This window comes from Cydia splendana, chromosome 2 (genome assembly GCF_910591565.1).
Source record: "Cydia splendana chromosome 2, ilCydSple1.2, whole genome shotgun sequence".
Lineage (NCBI taxonomy): Eukaryota > Metazoa > Arthropoda > Insecta > Lepidoptera > Tortricidae > Cydia > Cydia splendana.
Genome location: NC_085961.1, coordinates 12,507,373 through 12,530,107, shown reverse-complemented (window position 1 = coordinate 12,530,107; position 22,735 = coordinate 12,507,373). Strand labels below are relative to the sequence as shown.

The window sequence follows — 22,735 nt, the reverse complement described above, 5'->3', positions numbered from 1 at the left end:
TCATTTGTATGCGCAATGTTGATTATGACACAAGTTGTTATGCTTAAACTTATATGCAACCCAATATGGACCCATATTTATATGAAAGATATCTTCAACTCTTTAGTTTTCTAAATATCACGAGTCCAGGCCCTTTGAGGGCCTACCGTGAATAGTGATGTGCCGTTACCGGTAAAATACTCAAGGTGGGAAAATTCCCAGTAATGTAAGGTAAGATTCCCAAAAATCAGTAATTTACGGTAATATTCAAATTAAGTAAATGTCAACATAAGTTGTTTCACATTAAATCATTACTTGTCAACAAATGCATCATGCGAAGTGCAAAAAATCAACATAGGTTTACTTTTCTAGTAAATTCTCAATACTACTGGGAATATTCCCAATGTTACTCGGTATTGTGAAATGATCTAAACCCTAGGTTAAAGCCATAACACACTACCGCACCTCACCAAAGTCACGGTGCGGTGCGGTAGTGTGTTGCGACTATTGGAATTGTCAATGTCAATTTGACGTAAATAAAAACATTTATTCAGTGTTGCCAACTTGGCATAATTGATGCCAGATCTGGCATATTTTCACACTCTTTGGCATCAAATTTTTCCATTTAGCATCTGGCATATTTTTTAGCATAATTAGTGAATTGTGTCCCTAGGCCAAGTTTGAAACCTACTTGGCAGTAATAATACAAATCCTTACTGTAGACCATCTGTCGGAAGTCTGCAAAAAGAGATTTAGTGACAGTAAGAGTGCAGAGTTTCGTTCGGCTCCACAGAACGAAATGTACACATATCACGGGCGTAGCCAGGTGTTAGTATCGCGGTGGGGGGTTCAAGAAAATAAAACGACTAAAAGTACATAAAATAACCCTTACACAAGAAAAATATTAGAGACTAGCTGTGCCCGCGGCTCCGCCCGCGTGGAATTCTGTCTGTGTCAGTAAGCGGCTAATTTCTAATCCTAATTTCTCTCCCTATCCCCTGGAGGCGGAACTTGAAGTAAAGTTGACAGATGGATATGCTAAAGGACAGTAGACGGCACGGCCGTAGCCAGGTTTTAGTATCGGGGGGGGGGGGGGGGTTCAAGAAAATAAAACGACTAAAAGTACATAAAATAACCCTTACACAAGAAAAATATTAGAGACTAGCTGTGCCCGCGGCTCCGCCCGCGTGGAATTCTGTCTGTGTCAGTAAGCGGCTAATTTCTAATCCTAATTTCTCTCCCTCTCCCCTGGAGGCGGAACTTGAAGTAAAATTGACAGATGGATATGCTAAAGGACAGTAGACCCACGGGCGTAGCCAGGGGTGGGGGGGTGGGGGTTCAATTCAAAGAAATTTGGCAAACCAAGTCGGTGAAAGTTAGCTTGGTATGACTCTATAAAATTTTCAGAAATAGCATTGTTTGATTTATGTGGAAAACCCTCATTTTTAGTTACCTATATATTGTTTAGCATTTTTATTAGCACATTTCAAAATTATTTAGCTTATTTCTGGCATAATCTAGACATAAGTCTAGCATTTTTTTCAAATTCCGAGTTGGCAACACTGCATTTATTATTTTCGGTTTGGTTTGGAAGCCATGCCATTAGAACGTACAGTGATTACATTATTATGCTCTTTGATGCTATCCACATCCACCTCGTTGTTAATCTTATAAATAAAACATCGGCGAGCATAACTATATAGCCTTAATGAAATGAGACTGAATTGCATGGTTAAGTATGAAGGGGATGGAACTGGAACGTATTTTAGGCGGCCAGATTTTATTTCTTGGCTGCTTCATTCTAGGATATCGTAAGTTTCTTTATTATTACACTCAATTACAGCAAATGAGTCGTTTTTTGATACCAAATTATAACTTTCCTGACTGCAATTTCAGACCAAGCATTATCTTATCATACAAACTCTGTTCCTAGAATAAAATTCCTATACTTTATTTAGTATTGGATGGCTTTGCAGACATATTCTAACTTGGTACATGTTTTAGACTCCGGCAATATGGATTCTGCATTAGCTCAAAAATATTTACAAATAATAGGTGAGTGTTTTGTCTCATAATTTTTTTTTAGGAGTAGGAATAATTAATTGATATCTTGATACATTCATAAACATTTTAATTTGCAGCTTCCATAATAGCCAATCTACTGGCAAGCCAGGGCTTTGAACTAGCCTGTATTGCCATTTGTACTGCAGTAAAGAGTAAGAAGCTGCCTGTTCTCAAGCTAAAGGAAAAGTACAAACTCTCCCTGTATGTGCTGCTGTTGACTATACCCATTACTGTGTACTGTGGGCACTTGTTACTAAGAGAAGAGTTACTGATGTTATGGATGGCTTATGCTCTAGTCAGATATTTACAATGGGTAAGATATCTGGAAAAACATTAATTCTAAAAAAGATACAATTTTATTTCCTATGTTCAAAAGACTGAACCAACCCAACTAAAATAATAATAATAATGAAAATTTACTGGATAAAACTATTTAATTTTTTCTTGTAAGATTCTTATTGAATACATTTGGATTTATATAGTTGTAGCTGTAGTAGTCCACCAATGTTAATGTTTGTAAAATCTTTAAATCAGACCACCAAGTAAATCAAATCTACTATTCTTTGTTACAAGCTGGCTAGAATACCTATGGCCCAAATATTCAGAGGGCCTGACACTTGCATGTCTAAATGCAGGCCTGTAACTCATTTGTCTTTCTGTTAACTATGGATATAATATGAGCTGTAAACATAATGAATATGTTCCAGAAGTGCCAACCGGCAACAATAACATATGGTGAGGCGTTGGCATGTAGCTTTGCAGAAGGCTACCTGTTCCAAGTGATTCCTCCTGGTGGCGAGTGGGTGAGCTCTTACTGCCGCTTTGCATGCGCGGTTGTTGCATTCTTTCATTCTTTGGCAATTTATTAAAGTTGAATTTAATACCTATTACAATGGGAACATTGAGTTTTTTCACAATGTTTCTTGATTTAAACATTAAAGTTTTACCACATTAACAGTTAAAAAAATTGCTTTAGCAATTGGGTGATTCCATGTTACTCCTTACTTATTCGTGGAATGACCCATGCTTCTACATGGGAATTAAAGGTGTAGCATGTAGCATATCTTATTGAGAAAATATGTAATTGTAGTCTTGTCATCAGCTACGAGGGATTGGTGGAAGCCATAAGGGCTGCTGCGATGTCCCGGCGTACAGTGTTTCCAGTGCGGCGCTTGTTTGTAGTTTTCCCACGCTCCCTACACTGTCCGCGCAGCCTCGAAACCTTCAACAAGAACCATGAACGCCTGCCGCGCTTAGAACAATGCGCTGTGAGTCACATGACTGACCATTTCCATAACAGTTTATTTTTGGCACCTTTATAATTAACATCACTTGTAACTAAGTAACAAGCCAACAATGTATCTTGCAAGTCGATTTTAACCTACTTCTATTATGAGCCGTATCAATTTGAAATTTTGCAAATAATGTATAATGCAGAATGACAATCAATACAATAATTAATATGGAACTCTTTGGAGTCTACTAGTAGAACCCTTTTGTGATTGGGCTCATATGATTTGTTTTGAAGAGTCTGATTCTTTGGCGACATTTAACTACAGTCGGAAATAGTTAACAAGTGTGTTATTGAAAATGTTATTTTTGGCAGAATCTTTTTTCACTTTGCCTTTAGCAGATAGTGAAAGAGTTTCCTACAAAGTTGAAAAATCTGAGTACGAACTATGGCCGAGCTGAAGAAGCCAAAGTGTGTACGTGCACCGAGCACAGTGATGTTATGTTATATGTAGAGATGCACCGGATATTCGGTTACTATCCGGTATCCAGCATATCCGGCCATTATTTTACTATCCGGCCGGATACCGGATAGTAACATTGCTTGATTTCGGAGTAAACAAATTGGATCTAAGAAACAGTCACGGTCATAATACCCGTTTATTATTTTAAAACAATTGAAACATTCCACTCACTTGCACGCGCACTCAATTCGAACCCAGAAATGAGTGCGCGCGAACGTTCACTACGAAACAAGTCAAAACCTGCACAATACGTCGCCGCAGTTCCGCCGGCCGAATGGCCGATGGCCAGGCCAAATATCCGGTATCCGGCCAAACAACTATCCGTTGCATCTCTAGTTATATGGCGCATCTCCTACAATTTGTCCTGTTGATGTTCATGTTATTGTTTGCAGAGCCTTCCTGATATCATCCGCCACGTGGCGGGCGTGTGTAACCGCGTGTACCGCAACACGGTGTACAAGATCCGGCGGCACCCAACCGACCCGCGGCCCGTGCATGTGGTCTGCGCCACTCCCATCAACACGCTGTGGATGGTGCTGCAGAAGCGAGCCGTTTACACGCGTGAGAACTAAGCTTCCTTATGCCTCTTCCTACTGTTTTTCGGTTTAATTTCACAATCCTAATCTCGCGCAATTTATAAGATGTATCCAGAAACGACGCTCCGGGATTGTTTTCGCCAGTAGGTGTCGTATATCGAGGCGTCTTATTATAGGATCCATCTAAGCTTATTCTATGGCGCCATTGCAGCGACAATGTGTGGTAGCGCCACTATAAAAGTAATATTTTCACAGTAATTTGATCGCTTACATACTCTGTCGTTTCCTTATTCGGTGCAGAGTTAGCTCGGAGGGACCATACTCGATGGTGGTTCTACCATTCTGCAGCCTAAGCCTAAGGGCGCGGCCACACTGGCGATTTGCGAGCGAGTTGAAAGCAAGGCGAGCGCGTAGTGAGTTCGCCGCGGTCGCGCTACGATTTCGCTGCGTATTGTCTTACTGGAATACGAAGGCGTTGCGAGATCGTTGCGCGCTCGCGTCGCTTTCAACTCGCTCGCAAATCGCCAGTGTGGCCGCGCCCTAAATTCGAATTAATTAGCCGGGTCCACACAGAGCGAGCATACGCGCGAGGCAATTTCCTCGCGCACAAAATGGTCAGTGTAGTGTGCCTCGTGCGCGCCGCCTCGGCCGAGGCACGTTGTCTAATAAGTAACTAGGCATTGAAACTTCAAGCTTTTAAAATGGTGGTTCCTGTACTGCCCATTACAGAGGGCCTACCGAGAAAATCAAATTTCCGTTATCTGCCTTTCTATCTATTTTGGAGCGATAAAGGCAGATAACGAAATTTCGTTTTTTGCGATAGGCCTTCAGTTCATACTCCCTTTAGGCACTATGCATGTTGTAATGCTCTGCAACCGTGCGAAAACAAGGTTAGAGGTTCTATGTGTTTGTTAGTCTGTGGTCTGCCCTAATACCCCCCGTCTGGTATCCGTCTTGCAGCGATGGCGAAGGCGGACGAGGAAGAAATTGCACAGTCGTTCTGCGCCACGCTGCCGAGCATCATCCGCAACAGTCCCGAGCTGCGGGACAAGTGCGAGCTGGTGTACTATGACGGTAAGAATCACCTTAGGGCACACCCTGTATACCTACACCAGGGGGCCAGTTCCACAAAAGCTACTTTATGTACTTTTAATAATTTTCAAAACCAGCGAAAGCCTAACCCCCTTATTCATAAACGCGCTATAAACCTCAATTAGCTAATAATCGTTTGTCTTTATCTGTCATTTTGACGTATGTATTTGTAACATAATTTAACTAAATCCGGCCCGTAAAGTTTTATGAATAAGGGGGTAGGGGTTTACAACTTACAAGAAAGCTTGTAAACTTAAACTGGCCACAGCGACAGGTCCAAAAACATGTTATTTCTTAATCTTATTCTCAACTAGCAAGTTCTGTACCGTAAACAATCGTAAAGTAGTACAATCAAATAATTCTGGCTTTCCATGTCAAAAAGTACCTTATGACTTATGAAGCTACTTGTACCTACCATATGATACTTTTGACATGGAAAGCTACAATTGATGGTGTTCTCAGAGAAACCACTGGAACTGGAGTAATTTTTTTTTTTCAGACACAAATCCTAATGAGAATCTAGCTGAAACACTGTTGGCGAAGATTCGGGAGATTGAGCCAAACTATGAAAACCTTACCTGGGACCAGTGAAATCTATGAAATGTAATTTTTTTAAATGTCGTTAGACTGTTAAACCTATATTTTATAAGTAATGAGTAAATATTTGATACTGATGTAGTGAGCTGTGAAATTGAATCCCAACAAAAACATAAATGTGAAATGAGAGCCAAGTTCAATTAAGAATATGTGTCGTTGTTGACTCGCTGACAAAAGAATTGAGATCTATATGGATGCCAAGTTCTGTGTTGTGTAGAAAATCCTGAAATTATAAAAGATTTGTCTTGGCTAGTTTTTACGTATAGGCTACTTTTCTAAAATTTGGTTTGTTGGTTGCTCTCATTTCACATTTATGTTTTTGTTGGGATATCATTACTTTTTGTACAGAAATTACTATAGTAGGTATTCATCATAAAAGCAGTTTGCCTAAGCTGAAAAGGAGACCCTCAATAACGCGCGGTCAGTTGTTAAAAAGTTTCAGTTTTCAGATTTTTTTCTTTTTTATACGCCTAATAGTCTACCTTCATGACAAATATCAAGTTTCTAAGTGATCTAGAAGTGGGTTAGGTTTTTGGTATATAAGTAATAAGTATTACCTAATTCATTTTTTTACATCTAAATATCAATAATTTCCCGTTTTCAGATTTTTCCCTATATACAAACCTAATAGTCTACCTTGATGCCAAATATCAAGTTTCTAAGTCATCTAGAAGTGGGTTAGGTTTTTGGTCTATAAGTATTAATTATTATTTCTCCATCGAAATATCAATAATTTCCAGTTTTCAGATTTTTCCCTCTATATACACCTAATAGTCTACGTTGATGCCAAATATCAAGTTTCTAAGTGATCTTGAAGAGGGGTTAGGTTTTTGGTCTATAAGTATTAATTATTATTTTTTCCATCGAAATATCAATAATTTCCAGTTTTCAGATTTTTCCCTCTATATACACCTAATAGTCTACCTTGATGCCAAATATCAAGTTTCTAAGTCATCTAGAAGTGGGTTAGGTTTTTGGTCTATAAGTATTAATTATTTTTTTTCCATCGAAATATCAATAATTTCCAGTTTTCAGATTTTTCCCTCTATATACACCTAATAGTCTATCGTGATGCCAAATATCAAGTTTCTAAGTGATCTAGAAGTGGGTTAGATTTTTGGTCTATAAGTATTAATTATTATTTTTTCCATCTAAATCTCAATAATTTCCAGTTATCAGATTTTTCCCTCTATATACACCTAATAGTCTACCTTGATGCCAAATATCAAGTTTCTAAGTGATCTAGAAGTGGGTTAGGTTTTTGGTCTATAAGTATTAATTATTTTTTTCCCTCGAAATATCAATAATTTCCAGTTTTCAGATTTTTTCCTCTATATACACCTAATAGTCTACCTTGGTGCCAAATATCAAGTTTCTAAGTGATCTAGAAGTGGGTTAGGTTTTTGGCCTATAAGTATTAATTATTTTTTTTCCATCGAAATATCAATAATTTCCACTTTTCAGATTTTTTCCTCTATATACACCTAATAGTCTACCTTGATGCCAAATTTTAAGTTTCTAGGTCATCTGAAAGTGGGTTAGGTTTATGATCTATATGTCAGTCAGTCACAAAAATGCCGGTTTTTAAACGTAAATTTATCAGTAACTGTTTGAGCTACGTTTATGAAAGTTTGTATTTTGGACAAGCTAAGGGGCTTGAATACATGTGCCAAATTTCATTAGTGTAGGTTAAGTAGGTTTCAAGTTGTGAAGGGGTCAAAAGTAGCTCGAAATGGTTCGTGTAATATTACACACGGTTGCTGCGTCGCCAGTTCCTTTTTCTTTGAACTTGGCTGGACACGCTACCGCGTGTCTTGATGGAGAAATTATGAATTCATTGAAAAAGTTGCCATGCACTTTTGCACCTGATGGTACATTAATTATAATTCTAATCCAGGCATATCCTTAGCATCATTTGTGTTCATGTTGTGTATGTTGAAATGTACTAACAAAACCGGAGAATTATTGCATACAAAAAATTTCAATACAAATTCCTTAAACCACTACAAATCTTTTGAATATTCAGGCAGACTGTCTACTTGTATCTTTGCAATCATATGTAGGTCAATAAATATAAACTGATCATTAGCAACATAATTTATTTACAGAAACTACTATATAGTTTGGTTCAAGTTACAAGTATTGAAATATTTTATTTTATTTATTCTGTTCTTCATTTGCAGAGCCCTTGTATGGATCAGTTTCATAATTCTCAATGAGCAATGTTTTAAACCTCCGTGCTGTGACCACAATGGTTTCTTCTTTTGCAGCTAAATTCATCACTTCAATACGGGAAATGTATAAATGATGAGGATTCTTAGGGCTTACAGCCTTTATGATATCAATTTCATCTCCTATTTTTACCTAAAAAAATAAATAATCTTAATATTTTTGTTGTATCTTCTACAAGATATAATAATATAGTACATTATTGTCGAGGCTCGGAAGTAGCTACTTGCAGGCTGAGGATTCGTTTTAAACGGACGACCTTGGGAGTCCGTTTAATTGAATCCGAAGCCAGCAAGTAGCCTTCCAGCCGAGTCATATATAGTGCTTTTCTCAAAAATGGTGGAAGAAATATAAATATCATAGAAATATTTTACAAAAGCAACGTTGTTACGTATATATTTTCACAGAAGAAAGCCCTTGCCGCCTTTTTATTTTTTTAATAAAAAAATAGAAGTGTATTTTTCTGCCGAAAATACGCCAACCTATTTGAGACAACTAAATAGTCGCGGCACTAATCATCTGTTTGGCTGTTCAAAGGGCCTGTGCCTTCAATTGATATGGCCATTTCAACTTTTAAAAAGTTTGGAACTCGACAAATAATGGAATTTGTATGCGACATTGCAGTCCCAAAATCGAGACTGCAATGTTTTTAACTTTTTAATTTTTGACTGACCATAAACTAAGCGCTTCGCGACCTATTTTTTAGACGGCAAAGTCGAATTTGCCGTCCATTTTTGAGAAAAATTATTTAGTTTCTTAAATACTTACAGAAAGACTTTTCTTTACTATCTTTTTCCCATTGACTCTAATTTTGCTTTCATAGAATAATTGCTCTATTTTACTGGAAAAAAATAAAATAATATTGAAGATTAAAAGTTTTCTTTCCTCCATTCTTGGTTATTATCAAAGCTAATATGAAGTTAATGAAGTGTACCTTAAAAGTTAAAGTATTATGTGAAATCAAAGGGACAAAACATGTTATTGCTACATACTCACTTTCTTGCAACCCCTAATGCTGTTTTTAGTATCAAGTCGGCCCGTAATGATGTGGTGTTGAATTTCACTACTTTTGAATCTCTTGACAAAGATGGGTCATCATCAAATGTATCTCCTTCATCATCACACTCGTCGGCCATTTGCTATAATTAAATAACATTACTATAATCTATAATGTCAAGTTACTAGTTATGTTATGTTATATTTATATCGAACAATTTATTTTTAGGCAACCCCACTGACTTAATGGGCAACCCAAACAAAAGGCCTGTACCTTACTGACTAACAAACATACAACAATAATAAACTTTAAAACTAAAAAAAATATATATATTTTATTGACAACAATATACAAACCTTTTTTGATTTATGTCTAATCGTATTATAAGGCGAATAGTATTTGCATTGAGTTGGTACTAACAAAGTTGTACCTATATATTTTGAACAGATAGTTGTACTCATAAATTTCTTGAAAGATTCCAGTCCTATTTTATTCGTTAATACAGGTTTTGCAACACAGCGCCATAAAGCATTCATGTTAGTTTTGTTCAAAAACATTGTTAACTTATTGTTACTACACAAGTTTCTTCCCAGCAGGGTTAGATTTGGTTTACTTTGCACTTGACTACGAAGATTTTTAATACATAATTTGACATTGACGGCTAGACAGCTGATTCAAGTGTCAAAAGAGGAAGGTGCGTTCAGTATAGCCAAATATTAACTTAGGCCGTAACACACTACCGCACCAAGGTCGCGGTGCGGTAGTGCGTTTCAGGCTATTAGAACGCACTGCGATACATTTCTTGCGGTTTCAGTCTTGTAATAGTGGTAACAGACTATCGCACCCCACCAAGGTCATTGTGCGACGCACCAATAAGTAAGAGCGAGAAAGAGATATCGCTTTCTCGCTCTTCCTTATGGGCCTTATATGAGTGCGCTTATGCTCTAGTTTCCTAGGATAGCGGTGCCGTCATATAGCGGCCGTCTCCATACAAATACTACGACATCCATATTTAGCCGTATTATTTAGTATGGAGACAGAGGGCTTACCGCGAACCACGTTCGACGTGTTGCCTCCCTGTCACACTTACGTACGAATTTACAAGTGCGACAGAGAGGCAACACGTCGAACGTGGATCGCGGTAGGCCCTCTGCCGCTATATGACGGCACCGCTATCCTAGGAAAACCGATCTTTACGAGGCATGCCGTCACTTTGTGCGGTTCAAACCGCAAGAAATTAATCGCAGTGCGTTCTGAACCGATAGTCTATGGCAGTTTCATGGTCTTTAGGCCAAGCGCGCACCACGACTTTTTGTCGCGCGATAATTTAGTCGCAGAAATGTAACGTATGTGTTTATATGGCAGTGCGCGCATATGCGACAAAAAAATCGCAGCGATTTTAAAATTGTGATTTGTCACATTTTTCCGCGACTGCTCGCGACGCGATTGTCGCAAGGTGAATTGCGGCATACTGAGTTGTATGGCCCCGCGCGCACTGCGATAATAAAATCGCACCCGGACCTCAGTCGGCATATCGCTCTCCAAGCGGCAACATGTCGGAACCTGCTGCTGAAGACGCTAGATGTTGACCATTTAATTATGAAAATAGAAGGAGATCACCTTTGTGGTATAAATACTCAAAGTCATACAGCGATCACATATTAAAGACAACGTTTCATGACAAACGACTGGTACGAAATCCATGTTGAGAATGAACAAACCGCGAATTTTTCATCGCAGTGCGCGCAGTGAATTTTCTGCGATATATTACAGCGCGATTCTAAAATCGTGTCGCAAAAACTAAAATCGTGGTGCGCGCTTAGGCTTAGGCTGCACATGCTGCTTGTACGAACTTAAATTATTATTGTGCTTCAAAAGCCCACTCCAGACTATGTGAGTGAATCGCGGGCGAAGCCGCGAACGCGAGTGTGGAGTCGATTTCGCTGTCTGCGAAAATCGACTCCACACTCACGTCCGCGGCTTCGCGCCGCGATTCGCGTACGAGTGTGGAGGGGGCTAAAGCAATAAAAAAAAGCACAACCTCGCGTAATAAACACTGATAAAAGTTTAGGTCTAGTTTAGGTGGATGGTATTCCACCTATCCAATAGGGGATATTACTGCAATGTTCTGCCGCCAGAGTGCAGCACTACCGACTCAGTAAATTCATATACTAACTTATACATACTGTGCCTTAAGCCCCCCATTCACACTCCTACATTGTAGTCCGCCTCGTTGGGTAGGATTGTGTATGGGGGTCGCGGACTACGTGCCGTCCTACAAACCCAAGTAGGATGCCTCTTGGGTCCTACAAATCCTACAAGCCCCGCCCACCGCTGTAGTCCGCCGCGTAGGATTGTGTGTGGGTTGTCGTCCTACGTTGCGGACTACCGTGTTTGACGTATGACAACAGTGCGCGCCATTTCTTTGAAATTTATAAAGAAAATCGCTGTTTTTGGGACCAGAAATCATCCAATCACTCCAACAAACAATGGAGGAATAGGCATTGCAACAATTATTACCAATACTTAAGAAATATGACGCTCTCTGGCGAATTTTTAGCAGTTTCTTTTCCCACACTCTTTATTATTTTTATCCAATAACAAGAAAATACATAGCAGAAGATCTATTTTCTTTTTTTTTATTGCACGTAACATTTTCAAGAGTAAGTAGACCGACACTTGTGAGAAACGAAGCAGTGATGGACGGCAAAACCATAGACCTACCATCCGCTCGCGCTTGACAGACAGTTGAAGTGTGCGAAAGGGAAGCCATCACGTATATGAACATCCCATGAGTGCGAAAGAGTCAGACTACCAAAGAGAAAACGTAACCACTTTTGAGTATGACGACGGCCGCGGACGGCCAAGAGCTTATCACGGTAATTTTCAAATTGAAAAATATACACGGATTAGGACGAAAAGTATTAAATAAAGTAATTCAGTGAAGATGGTGTCTTGTAGTGTGCCGGATTGCAGTGTCACAGGGCCAAATAGTCCAAGCAAATACTCATTTCAGAGGATTTATGATATTCCGAGCGAAATTTTCATAACGATATTTTGACAAATTAACAGCGTAAAAAGTGTAAGACGCCGGTTTATACAGTTCATTATAAGTTTTTCTTCCTTTGTGTGCTAATATTTTATCATATTAGTCTATAATTTAAAATATTTTGTGTAAAAACATAATCTGTTACTTTACGCTAGGGCTTGACAAAATGTTCATATGACAGTATCGATAACTTGTCGGTATATTAATAGCTATGTAATTATTTCTTCACAAGACATCATTAAGATATTAGCTTTTATAACCGACTTCAAATAATAACGATTGTTATACCTTTTTGAAGGTGTTCATGTATAGCGGTAAACTTAAACTTCACTTTCCAACACAGTAAGAGTTACATTAAGAAAAGTCTGCAACGATTTTGATGGCAAACGCAGTGCAAGTGTTATTTATACGTCATAATGTCGTAGAATTTTAACGTTTAAAATAACACATTTGAAAAAGTAGTCGATAAAGCAATCGAACATCGACAGATTATTAATATGTTGTAACATGACATCACTATTTTTGATCTCACATAGACAATTTACGCACACACTTGCATTTCATTTTTGGTCACACTTTTGAAGATTGACAGTTATTCTTTGTCATCTAATTCTATGGGCAATACAGTACCGTGTGTGAGCTATTTCTTGCTCCGTAGTCGTAGTCCTGCGAGGCGGACTACAACGTAGGAGGGTGTGTGAGCTATATCCTACACCGTAGTCCTGCGAGGCGGACTACAAGGTAGGACTGTGAATTAGTAGGCTTTTAAACTGTTATTTGACAAGTTTTCACAGACAATAAAATATGACATTGATGCATCAAGGCTTAGGCGGTTTATTAACAAGGGCCTACCGGTAAACGCGAAAATCTCTTTATCGCTCGAATATGCAAGAGTGATAGAGAGATTAGATAACGAAATTTCGATTTTCTTGTTTTGCGGTAGGCCATCTGTCAATGTGGTTTGTTTACTGTCTGTGCCACAAAGGTGCCACCTACGCAGAGCTTTGCCTAATATTTCCTATTTCTTTGTCCAATGTGCATTGCGTCTAACTCTATAGGCCATTGACGTATATCTCAAGAGGGGCCATAAAAAGTAAAAATGGTAAGTACTATAGTTCGTTTTTTTTGCATTAGTAAGAACTTGAAAGAAGGTAAGCGATCTTGACATGTCTTTTAATTGAAAACCGCTTTTTAAAAATCAGTAACTATTACTTATGAAAGCAGAAGAATATAAATGATCGTATTAGATTCATAATTGTTACATATTTGCCGTAACTTATTTTTAAAATGTGTTTTTCAATTAAAAGACACGTCAAGATTGTTTACCTTATTTCTAATGCTAAAAAAAACGAACTATGGTTTAGCGGTGTTACTCACGAATTCGTGCCAATCGTTCAGTCTATAGCCCCCTCCACACTCGTGCGCGAATCGCGGCGCGAAGCCGCGAACGCGAGTCTGGAGTCGATTTCGCATATCAGCGAACTAGACTCCACACTCGCGTTCGCGGCTTCGCCCGCGATTCAGGCGCATAGTCTGGAGGGGGCTTAACGCAACTAGTTACCAAAGAGAATATGTGGTATTATCTATGAAAAGGGACCTTATTGTCGATGGCGCTTACGACACTAACATCGATGAGCACTAAACGTAGTAGTTTAAAATTGGTGATTCTGGCCCATTTTAGTTATTTTGATTTCCAATTTAGCAATTAAGTTTCTTTGATTACCACCACCATATTTACAGACTTTTACAAGGATTTCATGCATTATTTTCTAGTATGTATAACTTCAGTCCTTGAACTACGTTATTGCTTGTCAGAAACACGACGGCTCATTATTTTCTCGATAGAATCTTAAGTTGAAAACATGCCTAACACTGTCTTTATTTCCTTATGTTAGAAGTACTAGGACGAAAATGTATATGAAACTTACTTCAGTCGATAGCTTTTAAGTAAATCTTCATTATTGCTTGTCCTTTTATCGATACGTTAATTTTTTCATTCATCATTTGATGAATTCAACATTTTGCCTACTAAATTACACCCTACGCGGCAATACCTTGCGCCTATTCCTCACGCCAGTACGCCCGTGACCACTGTCAGCGTCGGTCCTGTGCTAGTTTAGCGGACGTTTCATAAAATGGGTAATCACAGTATAAATATGCAAATATGTTATACACACAATGTTTTTCAACATACTTACGAAGAAAAGCAAAATAATTCTTAAATACGGTGACATTTCAGACATTCGTCCGTCATATTGTCATTTTATAACAAGTTGGGCAGCAAAGGCACACACCCATCTAACCAATCCGGAATTCAGTCACGATTGATAAATTGTGTAAACATATTTTAAAAGGCTATAAAATTAATCAAATTGAATAATTTAGACTGGTCACATTTTTATAAAAATCGATTTCTACTGGCAAAACATATTACTTTTTGGCAACCGGGTTTTTTAACCTAATTAGACCCCGCTGAATCCGAATTTGCCGGTTGCTTGATCGAATTCTTGACTGGAAGTGAAATATGTGATATTAAAGGTCCCTTTTTTTAGTTTTTCGTAAATAACTCGTAAACGGTGGCCAATATAAAAAAAATGAACTAATAATCTACACAAAATTTTCAATAAAAAAGATTCAGTACATTTTTAGCAGGGATCAATATTTAAAAAGATAATAAAGAGGGAAAGTTAATTATAATAAATTCTAAGGTTCCTTGTTTTTATTTTTTCGTTAATAATTTGAAAAGTATGACTCATAGCAAAAACAAATCTTACACATAAATCATCATCATCATCATCATCTCAGCCATAAGACGTCCACTGCTGAACATAGGCCTCCCCCTTGGACCTCCATACGTGCCGGTTGGAAGCGACCCGCATCCAGCGTCTTCCGGCGACCTTAACAAGATCGTCTGTCCATCTTGTGGGTGGACGTCCTACGCTGCGCTTGCTAGTCCGTGGTCTCTACTCGAGCACACTATGTCGGTGACTTTAGTTCGTCTACGGATCTCCTCATTTCTGATTCGATCACGTAGAGAAACTCCGAGCATAGCCCTCTCCATAGCTCGTTGAGCGACTTTGAGTTTTGAGATGAGGCCGATAGTGAAAGACCACGTTTCGGAGCCGTAAGTCATCACTGGTAACACACATTGATTAAAGACTTTCGTCTTGAGGCACTGAGGTATGTTGGACGAAAAGACATTACGTAGTTTCCCGAACGCTGCCCAACCGAGTTGGATTCGGCGGTTGACCTCTTTCTCGAAGTTGGACCTACCTAATTGGACTAGTTGTCCTAGGTAGTACGAGTCAACAACTTCGAGTACCGAGTTCCCAACAGAGACTGGGATGGGCACAACATTGGCATTTGACATAAGTTTCGTCTTGTCCATGTTCATTTTCAAGCCCACCCGTTGTGAAACTCGGTTGAGGTCATCGAGCATCATGCTGAGTTCCTCCATCGACTTTGCCATGACTACGATATCGTCGGCAAACCGAAGGTGAGTGATGTATTCGCCGTTGATGTTGATGCCAAGTCCTTCCCATTCCAGGAGCTTGAAGGCGTCTTCCATTACGGCAGTAAACAGTTTCGGAGAGATAACGTCTCCCTGCCTTACGCCTCTTTGCAATGGAATCGCCCTCGTGCTCTGCTCCTGTACTCGGACCGACATGGTGGCGTTATTATACAAACACTTCAACACTTCGATGTACCGATAGTCAATATGGCATCGCTGAAGAGACTCAAGCACCGCCCATGTTTCCACCGAATCGAAGGCTTTCTCATAGTCCACAAACGCTAAGCATAATGGCAAGTTATACTCTTCGGTCTTCTGTATAACTTGCCGCAGCGTATGGATGTGGTCTATGGTACTATAGCCTTTTCGGAAACCGGCTTGTTCGGGAGGCTGGAAGTCATCAAGTCTGTGTTCGAGACGGTTCGTGATGACCCTTGAAAACAGCTTATAGACATGGCTCAGAAGCGTGATGGGTCTGTAGTTCTTCAATAGGTTGTTATCACCTTTTTTGAAGAACAGCACCACCTCGCCTCTATTCCATGTTTCAGGCGTTATGCCTTCGGACAAGGCGGAATTAAAGAGCTTCTGGAGGACTTTAAGTACCGGTGTTCCACCCGCTCTCAGAAGCTCTGAAGTGATTTCGTCTTTGCCCGGCGCCTTGTTGTTCTTAAGCTGCTTCAGGGCCATCCTAATCTCGTACAGACTGATGTCCGGGATATCTTCGGTATAATGTCGGGACAGCTTGGCTCTTGGATCTCCTACCAAGCTGTCAACGGGCTTTGCGATCGAAGTGTATAACTGTCCATAGAACCTCTCGATCTCACCTAAAACCTCCGCTTTGCTCGACGCTATGCTGCCATCTTCCCGTTTCAGCTTTGTCAGCTGGCTTTGCCCAATAGACCCTTGCTTTGCTTGCGTTGCTTTGTCCTTTGCGAACACTTTGGAGCCTTGGTTTCGCTCAATAGTCTCTTTAATACGGTTAGTATTAAAGAGACGCAGATCATGTCGCAAGGACTTAGATATACGTCTATTGACTGCTGCCTATATGACTCTGCGTCATCGGGAGACTGCAACTGTAGCGAGCGTCGTTCAGCCATGAGGTTTAAGGTTTGCTCGGTCAATTTCTGAGGTCTATCTTTACGGCGGGGTCTAAAAAACTTAGACCCTACTGTGTGGACAGTTTCCACTAGCCCGTCGTTGATTTCGTCCACTGAAGCCAAGTTCTCTAGGCAAGCAAAGCGGTTAGAGAGCTCGAGTTGAAAGCTTTCAGGGTTTTGAACATGGGCTCGAGTAGGTCGGAGCGTAGACTTCATCAGGCTAGACCTTTCAAGTTTAATATTGATATTCAGTGTGCCTCTTACGATTCGGTGATCACTACCGGTCTTTACCCTGTTGATCACACATAAATAATAAACATAAAATTTCCTACAAGAAACATGTAGAACACTTTTCGCTAGGATCAATATTTAAAAAGACAAAGCAGCCGGTAAGTTAATTACAATCAATTTTAAAGTCCCTTTTTAGTTTTTTGTAAATAACTCGTAAACGGTGTCCCATAGCAAAATAGGTTTTATGAATAAATAATCTACATAAAATTTCCTGCAAAAAACATCTGAACACTTTTCTCTAGGATCAATATTTAAAACGATATTAAAGGAAGAAAGTTCATTACAATCAATTCACATGTCACTTTTTTTAGTTTTTAGGGTCCCGTACCTCAAAAGGAAAAAACGGAACCCTTATAGGATCACTCGTGCGACTGTCTGTCTGTCTGTCACAGCCCATTTTCTTCAAAAGTACTGGACCAATTAAGTTGAAATTTGGTACACACATGTAAATTCGTGACCCAAAGACGGACATCTTACGTAAACAAATGAATTTTAAACATGGAGGCCACTTTTTAGCCAAGGGGGGTTAGTTAACATTAAGAACCTATTTTGCTATGGGCCACCGTTTACGAGTCATTTACGAAAAACTTAAAATAGGGACCTGGAAATTGATTATAATTAACTTACCCCCTTTAATACCTCATTAAATATTGATCGTAGCGAAAAAGTGTACAAAACCTTTTTTGTGGACAATTTTATGTTCAATATTTATGTATAATATTTTTTGCAACTGCCCCCGTTGCAACCGTTTACGAGTTATTTACGAAAAAAAAAGCGACCTGTGAACTGATTGTGATTAACTTTCTTCCTTTAATATCGTTTTAAATATTGATCCTAGAGAAAAGTGTTCAGATGTTTTTTGCAGAAAATTTTATGGAGATTATTTATTCATAAAAACCTATTGTGCTATGGGACACCGTTTACGAGTTATTTACAAAAAACTAAAAAGGGACTTTAAAATTGATTATAATTGACTTACCGGATGCTTTGTCTTTTTAAATATTGATCCTAGCGAAAAGTGTTCTACATGTTTCTTGTAGGAAATTTTATGTTTATTATTTGTGTAAAATTTGTTTTTGCTATGAGTCATACTTTTCAAATTCTTAACGAAAAAATAAAAACAAGGAACCTTAGAATTTATTATAATTAACTTTCCCTCTTTATTATCTTTTTAAATATTGATCCGTGCTAAAAATGTACTAAATCTTTTTTTATTGAAAATGTTGTGTCGATTATTAACGTTTAACAATTGTTTTTATATTGGCCACCGTTTACGAGTTATTTACGAAAAACTAAAAAAAGAGACCTTCAAAAAGTGATTATAATTAACTTTCCCGCCTTAATATCTCTTTGAATATTGATCCTAGCGAAAAATTGTACGGAATCTTTCTTGTAGGCAATTTTATGCAGATTACTTATGTTTAAGAAAATTTTTGCTATGCGCCACCGTTTAAGAGTTATTTACGAAAAACTAAAAAAAAGGGACCTTTAATATCAACTATCTCACTTCCAGTCAAGAATTCGATCAATCAACCGGCAATTTCGGATTCAGCGGGGTCTAATTAGGTTAAAAAACCCGGTTGCCAAAAAATAATATGTTTTGCCAGTCGAAATCGATTTTTACAAAAACATGATCAGTCAAGTATACACTTATATTGTATACATATAATTAATAATTATTTAGGTACACTCACCGACCTCACCGTCTTACCTACCATTTTTAGGGTTCCCTACCCAAAGGGTAAAACGCAACCCTATTAGTAGGACTCCGCTGTCCGTCCGTTCGTCCGTCCGTCTGTCAGCAGGCTGTATCTCACGAACCGTGATAGCTAGACAGTTGAAATTTTCACAGATGATGTATTTCTGTTGCCGCTATAACAACAAATACTAAAAAGTACGGAACCCTCGGTGGGCTCAGTGGGCGAGTCCGACTCGCGCTTGTCCGGTTTTTAATTTCATTAAGTACTCATCAAAATTCGAATTTACTAATAAATCTTTTTCAATATTAATTGCCGAACTAAAAATCCCGGAACTGACGATTCAGAATACCGATGTCGTCAGAATAAGGACGTAGACGTGCTGCGCGGGAATGGTGCGGTGCGCCGCGCGGGGCGCCCGCCTGCCCGTTCTACCACTCGTCTGCTTCACCCCCTTGAAAACGTAAAACTCGAGTATAAGAGCGCCTTAAATATTCTATACACTTTTTCGCTAGGATCAATCTTCTTCTCCTTCAACCTAGCGTTTTAGCTAAGCGTCCGGTCTTCAGCATCCTCTGGTGTGAGTAGATTTTAAGTAGATTACTTATGTATCAGAACATTTTTTGGTACAGGCCACCGTTTACGAGTTATTTACAAAAAATATTAACAATTGATCATATTTAACTTTTTACCTTAAATATTTTTTTAAATACTGATCCTAGCGAAAAAGTGTATAGAATATTTAATGTAGACAATTTTACGCAGATTACTTATGTATCAGAACATTTTTGCTACAGGTCACCGTTTACGAGTTATTTATAAAAAACTACAAAGGGACCTTTAAACCCGATGACTGATAAGTTCATCAGCGTCACATAACATAAATTGACCTCCGCATTGGATAGACAGCAACATTGAATGTTCCAGTAATCAAAGAAACTTAATTGCTAAATTGGAAATCAAAATAACTAAAATGGGCCAGAATCCCCAATTTTAAACTACTACGTTTTGTGCTCATCGATGTTAGTGTCGTAAGCGCCATCGACAATAAGGTCCCTTTTCATAGATAATACCACATATAATCACTACGTTTTAAGAGACGGGACTTCCATACTAGCGATTTGATTAGTCTGTGTGTATGTTTGGTGTTCCAATCATTACCAACATGTATGACAAAGAACTGTCAAAGAACAATAGTACCAACATAACAGACTTAAATAGTGTAGTATGCCACACGCTTGCCTATTTTATCGATATCGATAAATCTATGGATTTCTCATGTTTATATATGTCGAACCCTGACACCAGAAAGACGTATTGCAGCGTTATAGTTCATTATTTTAGACGCCTGTATAAAATCGATTAGCAATGTTGAGCTACATGTTATTTGATTGTAACGAAATAAATAAAGTTGCGTAGAGAGTAACGCCATCTATTGGCGCATTGTTGAAATAAAGTCACGTAGAGAGTAACGCCATCTATTGGCGTGTTGTTGAACTAAAATGACAGGTAGAAGGCTTTGGAACGTCGAGAGGTTTCTCTCGAGTGAGCGTAGGCACGAGTTGGTGTTTTTGTCGGTATGTTGGTAGACTGGTCGAGCAGGTTTGCTAACTTGACTGAGGCGGGAGCGGAGAGACTCCGCCGTTGGTAGTTCTTCTAGATCGGACCGCGCTAGAGATCGGACATACTCGTTAGCCAACCTCGTGCCTAACTCGCTACGTTCCTGAAGGCTTATACCTAAAGGATTATTCTGATAGCTTATAGAATCCCGCGTTCTTTAACCATTTAGCTAAGTATTTTATTTCAAGTGTTATTTTGATTTCTTATGTTTCGTTAGAAGCTTACTTTTGTGAAATAAAGAAATGATGTGTTATGTGTTGTTTTAACTTGTTTTGAAAAGATTTGTCCTTCTGAGTTTGTTGCCGGTCCCATATAGGGCTAAATCTTCTCAGGTCAGATATGTAGGGTTGAAGCCGGCCTAGTTTGACTTGAATAAAGATTTAAACTGTTTCTTTTTACTTTCATATCGCTCCCTTGAGTTAAACATAGCAATTAGTTCTTTTAAACATTTAGTACTGAAGTATAGTAGGCACTAGTATGGTTAACGAGTCCTAAGGTTTATTTCATGCACTGGTAGCATGGTAGCATACTGGTTTAGCTGTGAAGTAATACATTATCGTACTACCCCACGCGCCCACCGCTTTTAGGACCATCGGTATTCGACATCAGCAAGTGGGATTGCCAAGGTATCATGTATTGCTTACACAGCCACCTGGGAGCGTGGTGTATTTCCGTGTGTTTTGGTGACCTACATACCATAATCTGGACACGTGGTAATGGTAAGCTCACTTTGGTGACCTACATACCATAATCTGGACACGTGGTAATGGTAAGCTCACGTGTCTAACCTTGATTGAAAGGTGAGTGTAATTCATTGTTATTTGGTGAGAATTATTGTGAAATTGTGAATAAAATTGTGATTGAGGCAGTCGAGCATAGCGGTCGTTACGTGACGTCATCTCTGGGATCGTTACGTTTCTTTGTAATTAATTTTTATAATCCATTTAAATCTAAGTGATCTTAAGTTATTTTGATGTGAAATCCGTATTGTTAATTATAACGAACTATCGGCTATCGCGACGTGATATTATTTCATCGCTTACTTGTGAATTTACCCTCAATAATAGATTTTTCATGAAAATACAATTAATTTTTATAATCCATTTAAATCTAAGTGATCTTGAATTATTTTGAAGTGAAATCCATCTTGTTAATTACAATCAAATATCGGCTATCACGACGTGATATTATTTTATCGCTCACTTGTGAATCTACCCTCAATAATTGATTTTTTATGAAGATACAATTAATTTTTATAATCCATTTAAATCTAAGTGATCTTGAATTATTTTGTTGTGAAATCCATATTGTTAATTAAAACCAACTATCGGCTATCACCACGTGATATTATTTCATCGCTCACTTGTGAATCTACCCTCAAAAATGGATTTGTAATGAAGATACATATGCACCGGTAGAAATGTTCCATTAAGATTATGACATCCTTTGTATCGTTTTGTAATTAACAAGTTGCGACAAATTATTGCCCGTAATGCCGTGATAGATCACAAATCGTGCATACTATGAAAGCATGAACTACGCATATGAAAATTAATGTTACAGTGTGCTGCAACCTGAGCAGGGACAACTTACAGACACCATTACGCATGTGACACAGAAGCAGCTGTGCAGTATCATCTGTGCTGGAGATTTGGAAATAAAAGGACAGGTTTCGTTCTAATTGTTTATTAGTGAAATTTATTTTCAATGTAATGGCGAAGCATAACTTGAGCATAACAGTCTAACGTAACTAATTAGCTGTCACTTTTCGTATTGGCCCATTTTACCGTGTTACTTATTTTTGGAACACATGTTTGTTTGTTCATAGAATGAAATAAAACGCACTCATTGAAGTTTAAATTTTATTCTGAGATTTTTGAAGTCCCGTATACATTGAAAACATGTTTTTTTGTGTCTGCTACCTTGCATTTCATAAACCTTTTGAGTTTATCCTGCTTACATGATAAACCTGATGCCGTGCTAATGATGATTTCAGTAACAGCCAGCTATGTTAAACTACATCGTGCATCTCGCCATCTGCCGCAGCAATGGCAACTGCAAGGCGGAAAGCATCAGCCTTCGTGCTTGGATCGGACTTCACCACCACCACCTTTGACTTGGTCGCGTGCAGCATGCTTTATTAATCTGGTGAGCAGTTCCCATTTTGTTGGGATTATTTTGAGAGGATTTACTTCTGCATAGAAGTTTTGAGCGAGTTTCTG

The 22,735-nt window shown here is 38.6% G+C and overlaps 2 protein-coding genes across 2 annotated transcripts; one reads left to right on the top strand and one right to left on the bottom strand.

Annotated features, from left to right (window-relative positions):
* The first annotated feature begins 1,588 nt into the window (after nucleotides 1-1,588).
* On the top strand, nucleotides 1,589-6,077 carry LOC134803948 (stimulator of interferon genes protein-like). The gene is made up of 8 exons (XM_063776782.1): nucleotides 1,589-1,790; nucleotides 1,984-2,034; nucleotides 2,121-2,356; nucleotides 2,751-2,842; nucleotides 3,146-3,311; nucleotides 4,190-4,358; nucleotides 5,294-5,407; nucleotides 5,925-6,077. The coding sequence occupies exons 1-8, from the start codon at nucleotides 1,718-1,720 to the stop codon at nucleotides 6,014-6,016; spliced, it is 993 nt and encodes a 330-aa protein (XP_063632852.1). The 5' UTR covers nucleotides 1,589-1,717; the 3' UTR covers nucleotides 6,017-6,077.
* A 2,027-nt stretch (nucleotides 6,078-8,104) lies between these two features.
* LOC134804065 (mitochondrial transcription rescue factor 1) lies at nucleotides 8,105-9,901 on the bottom strand. Its single transcript, XM_063776966.1, has 4 exons — nucleotides 9,605-9,901; nucleotides 9,248-9,390; nucleotides 9,020-9,092; nucleotides 8,105-8,386 (listed from the first exon to the last, which is right to left on the bottom strand). The coding sequence occupies exons 1-4, from the start codon at nucleotides 9,803-9,805 to the stop codon at nucleotides 8,180-8,182; spliced, it is 624 nt and encodes a 207-aa protein (XP_063633036.1). The 5' UTR covers nucleotides 9,806-9,901; the 3' UTR covers nucleotides 8,105-8,179.
* Between the last annotated feature and the right edge of the window lie 12,834 nt (nucleotides 9,902-22,735).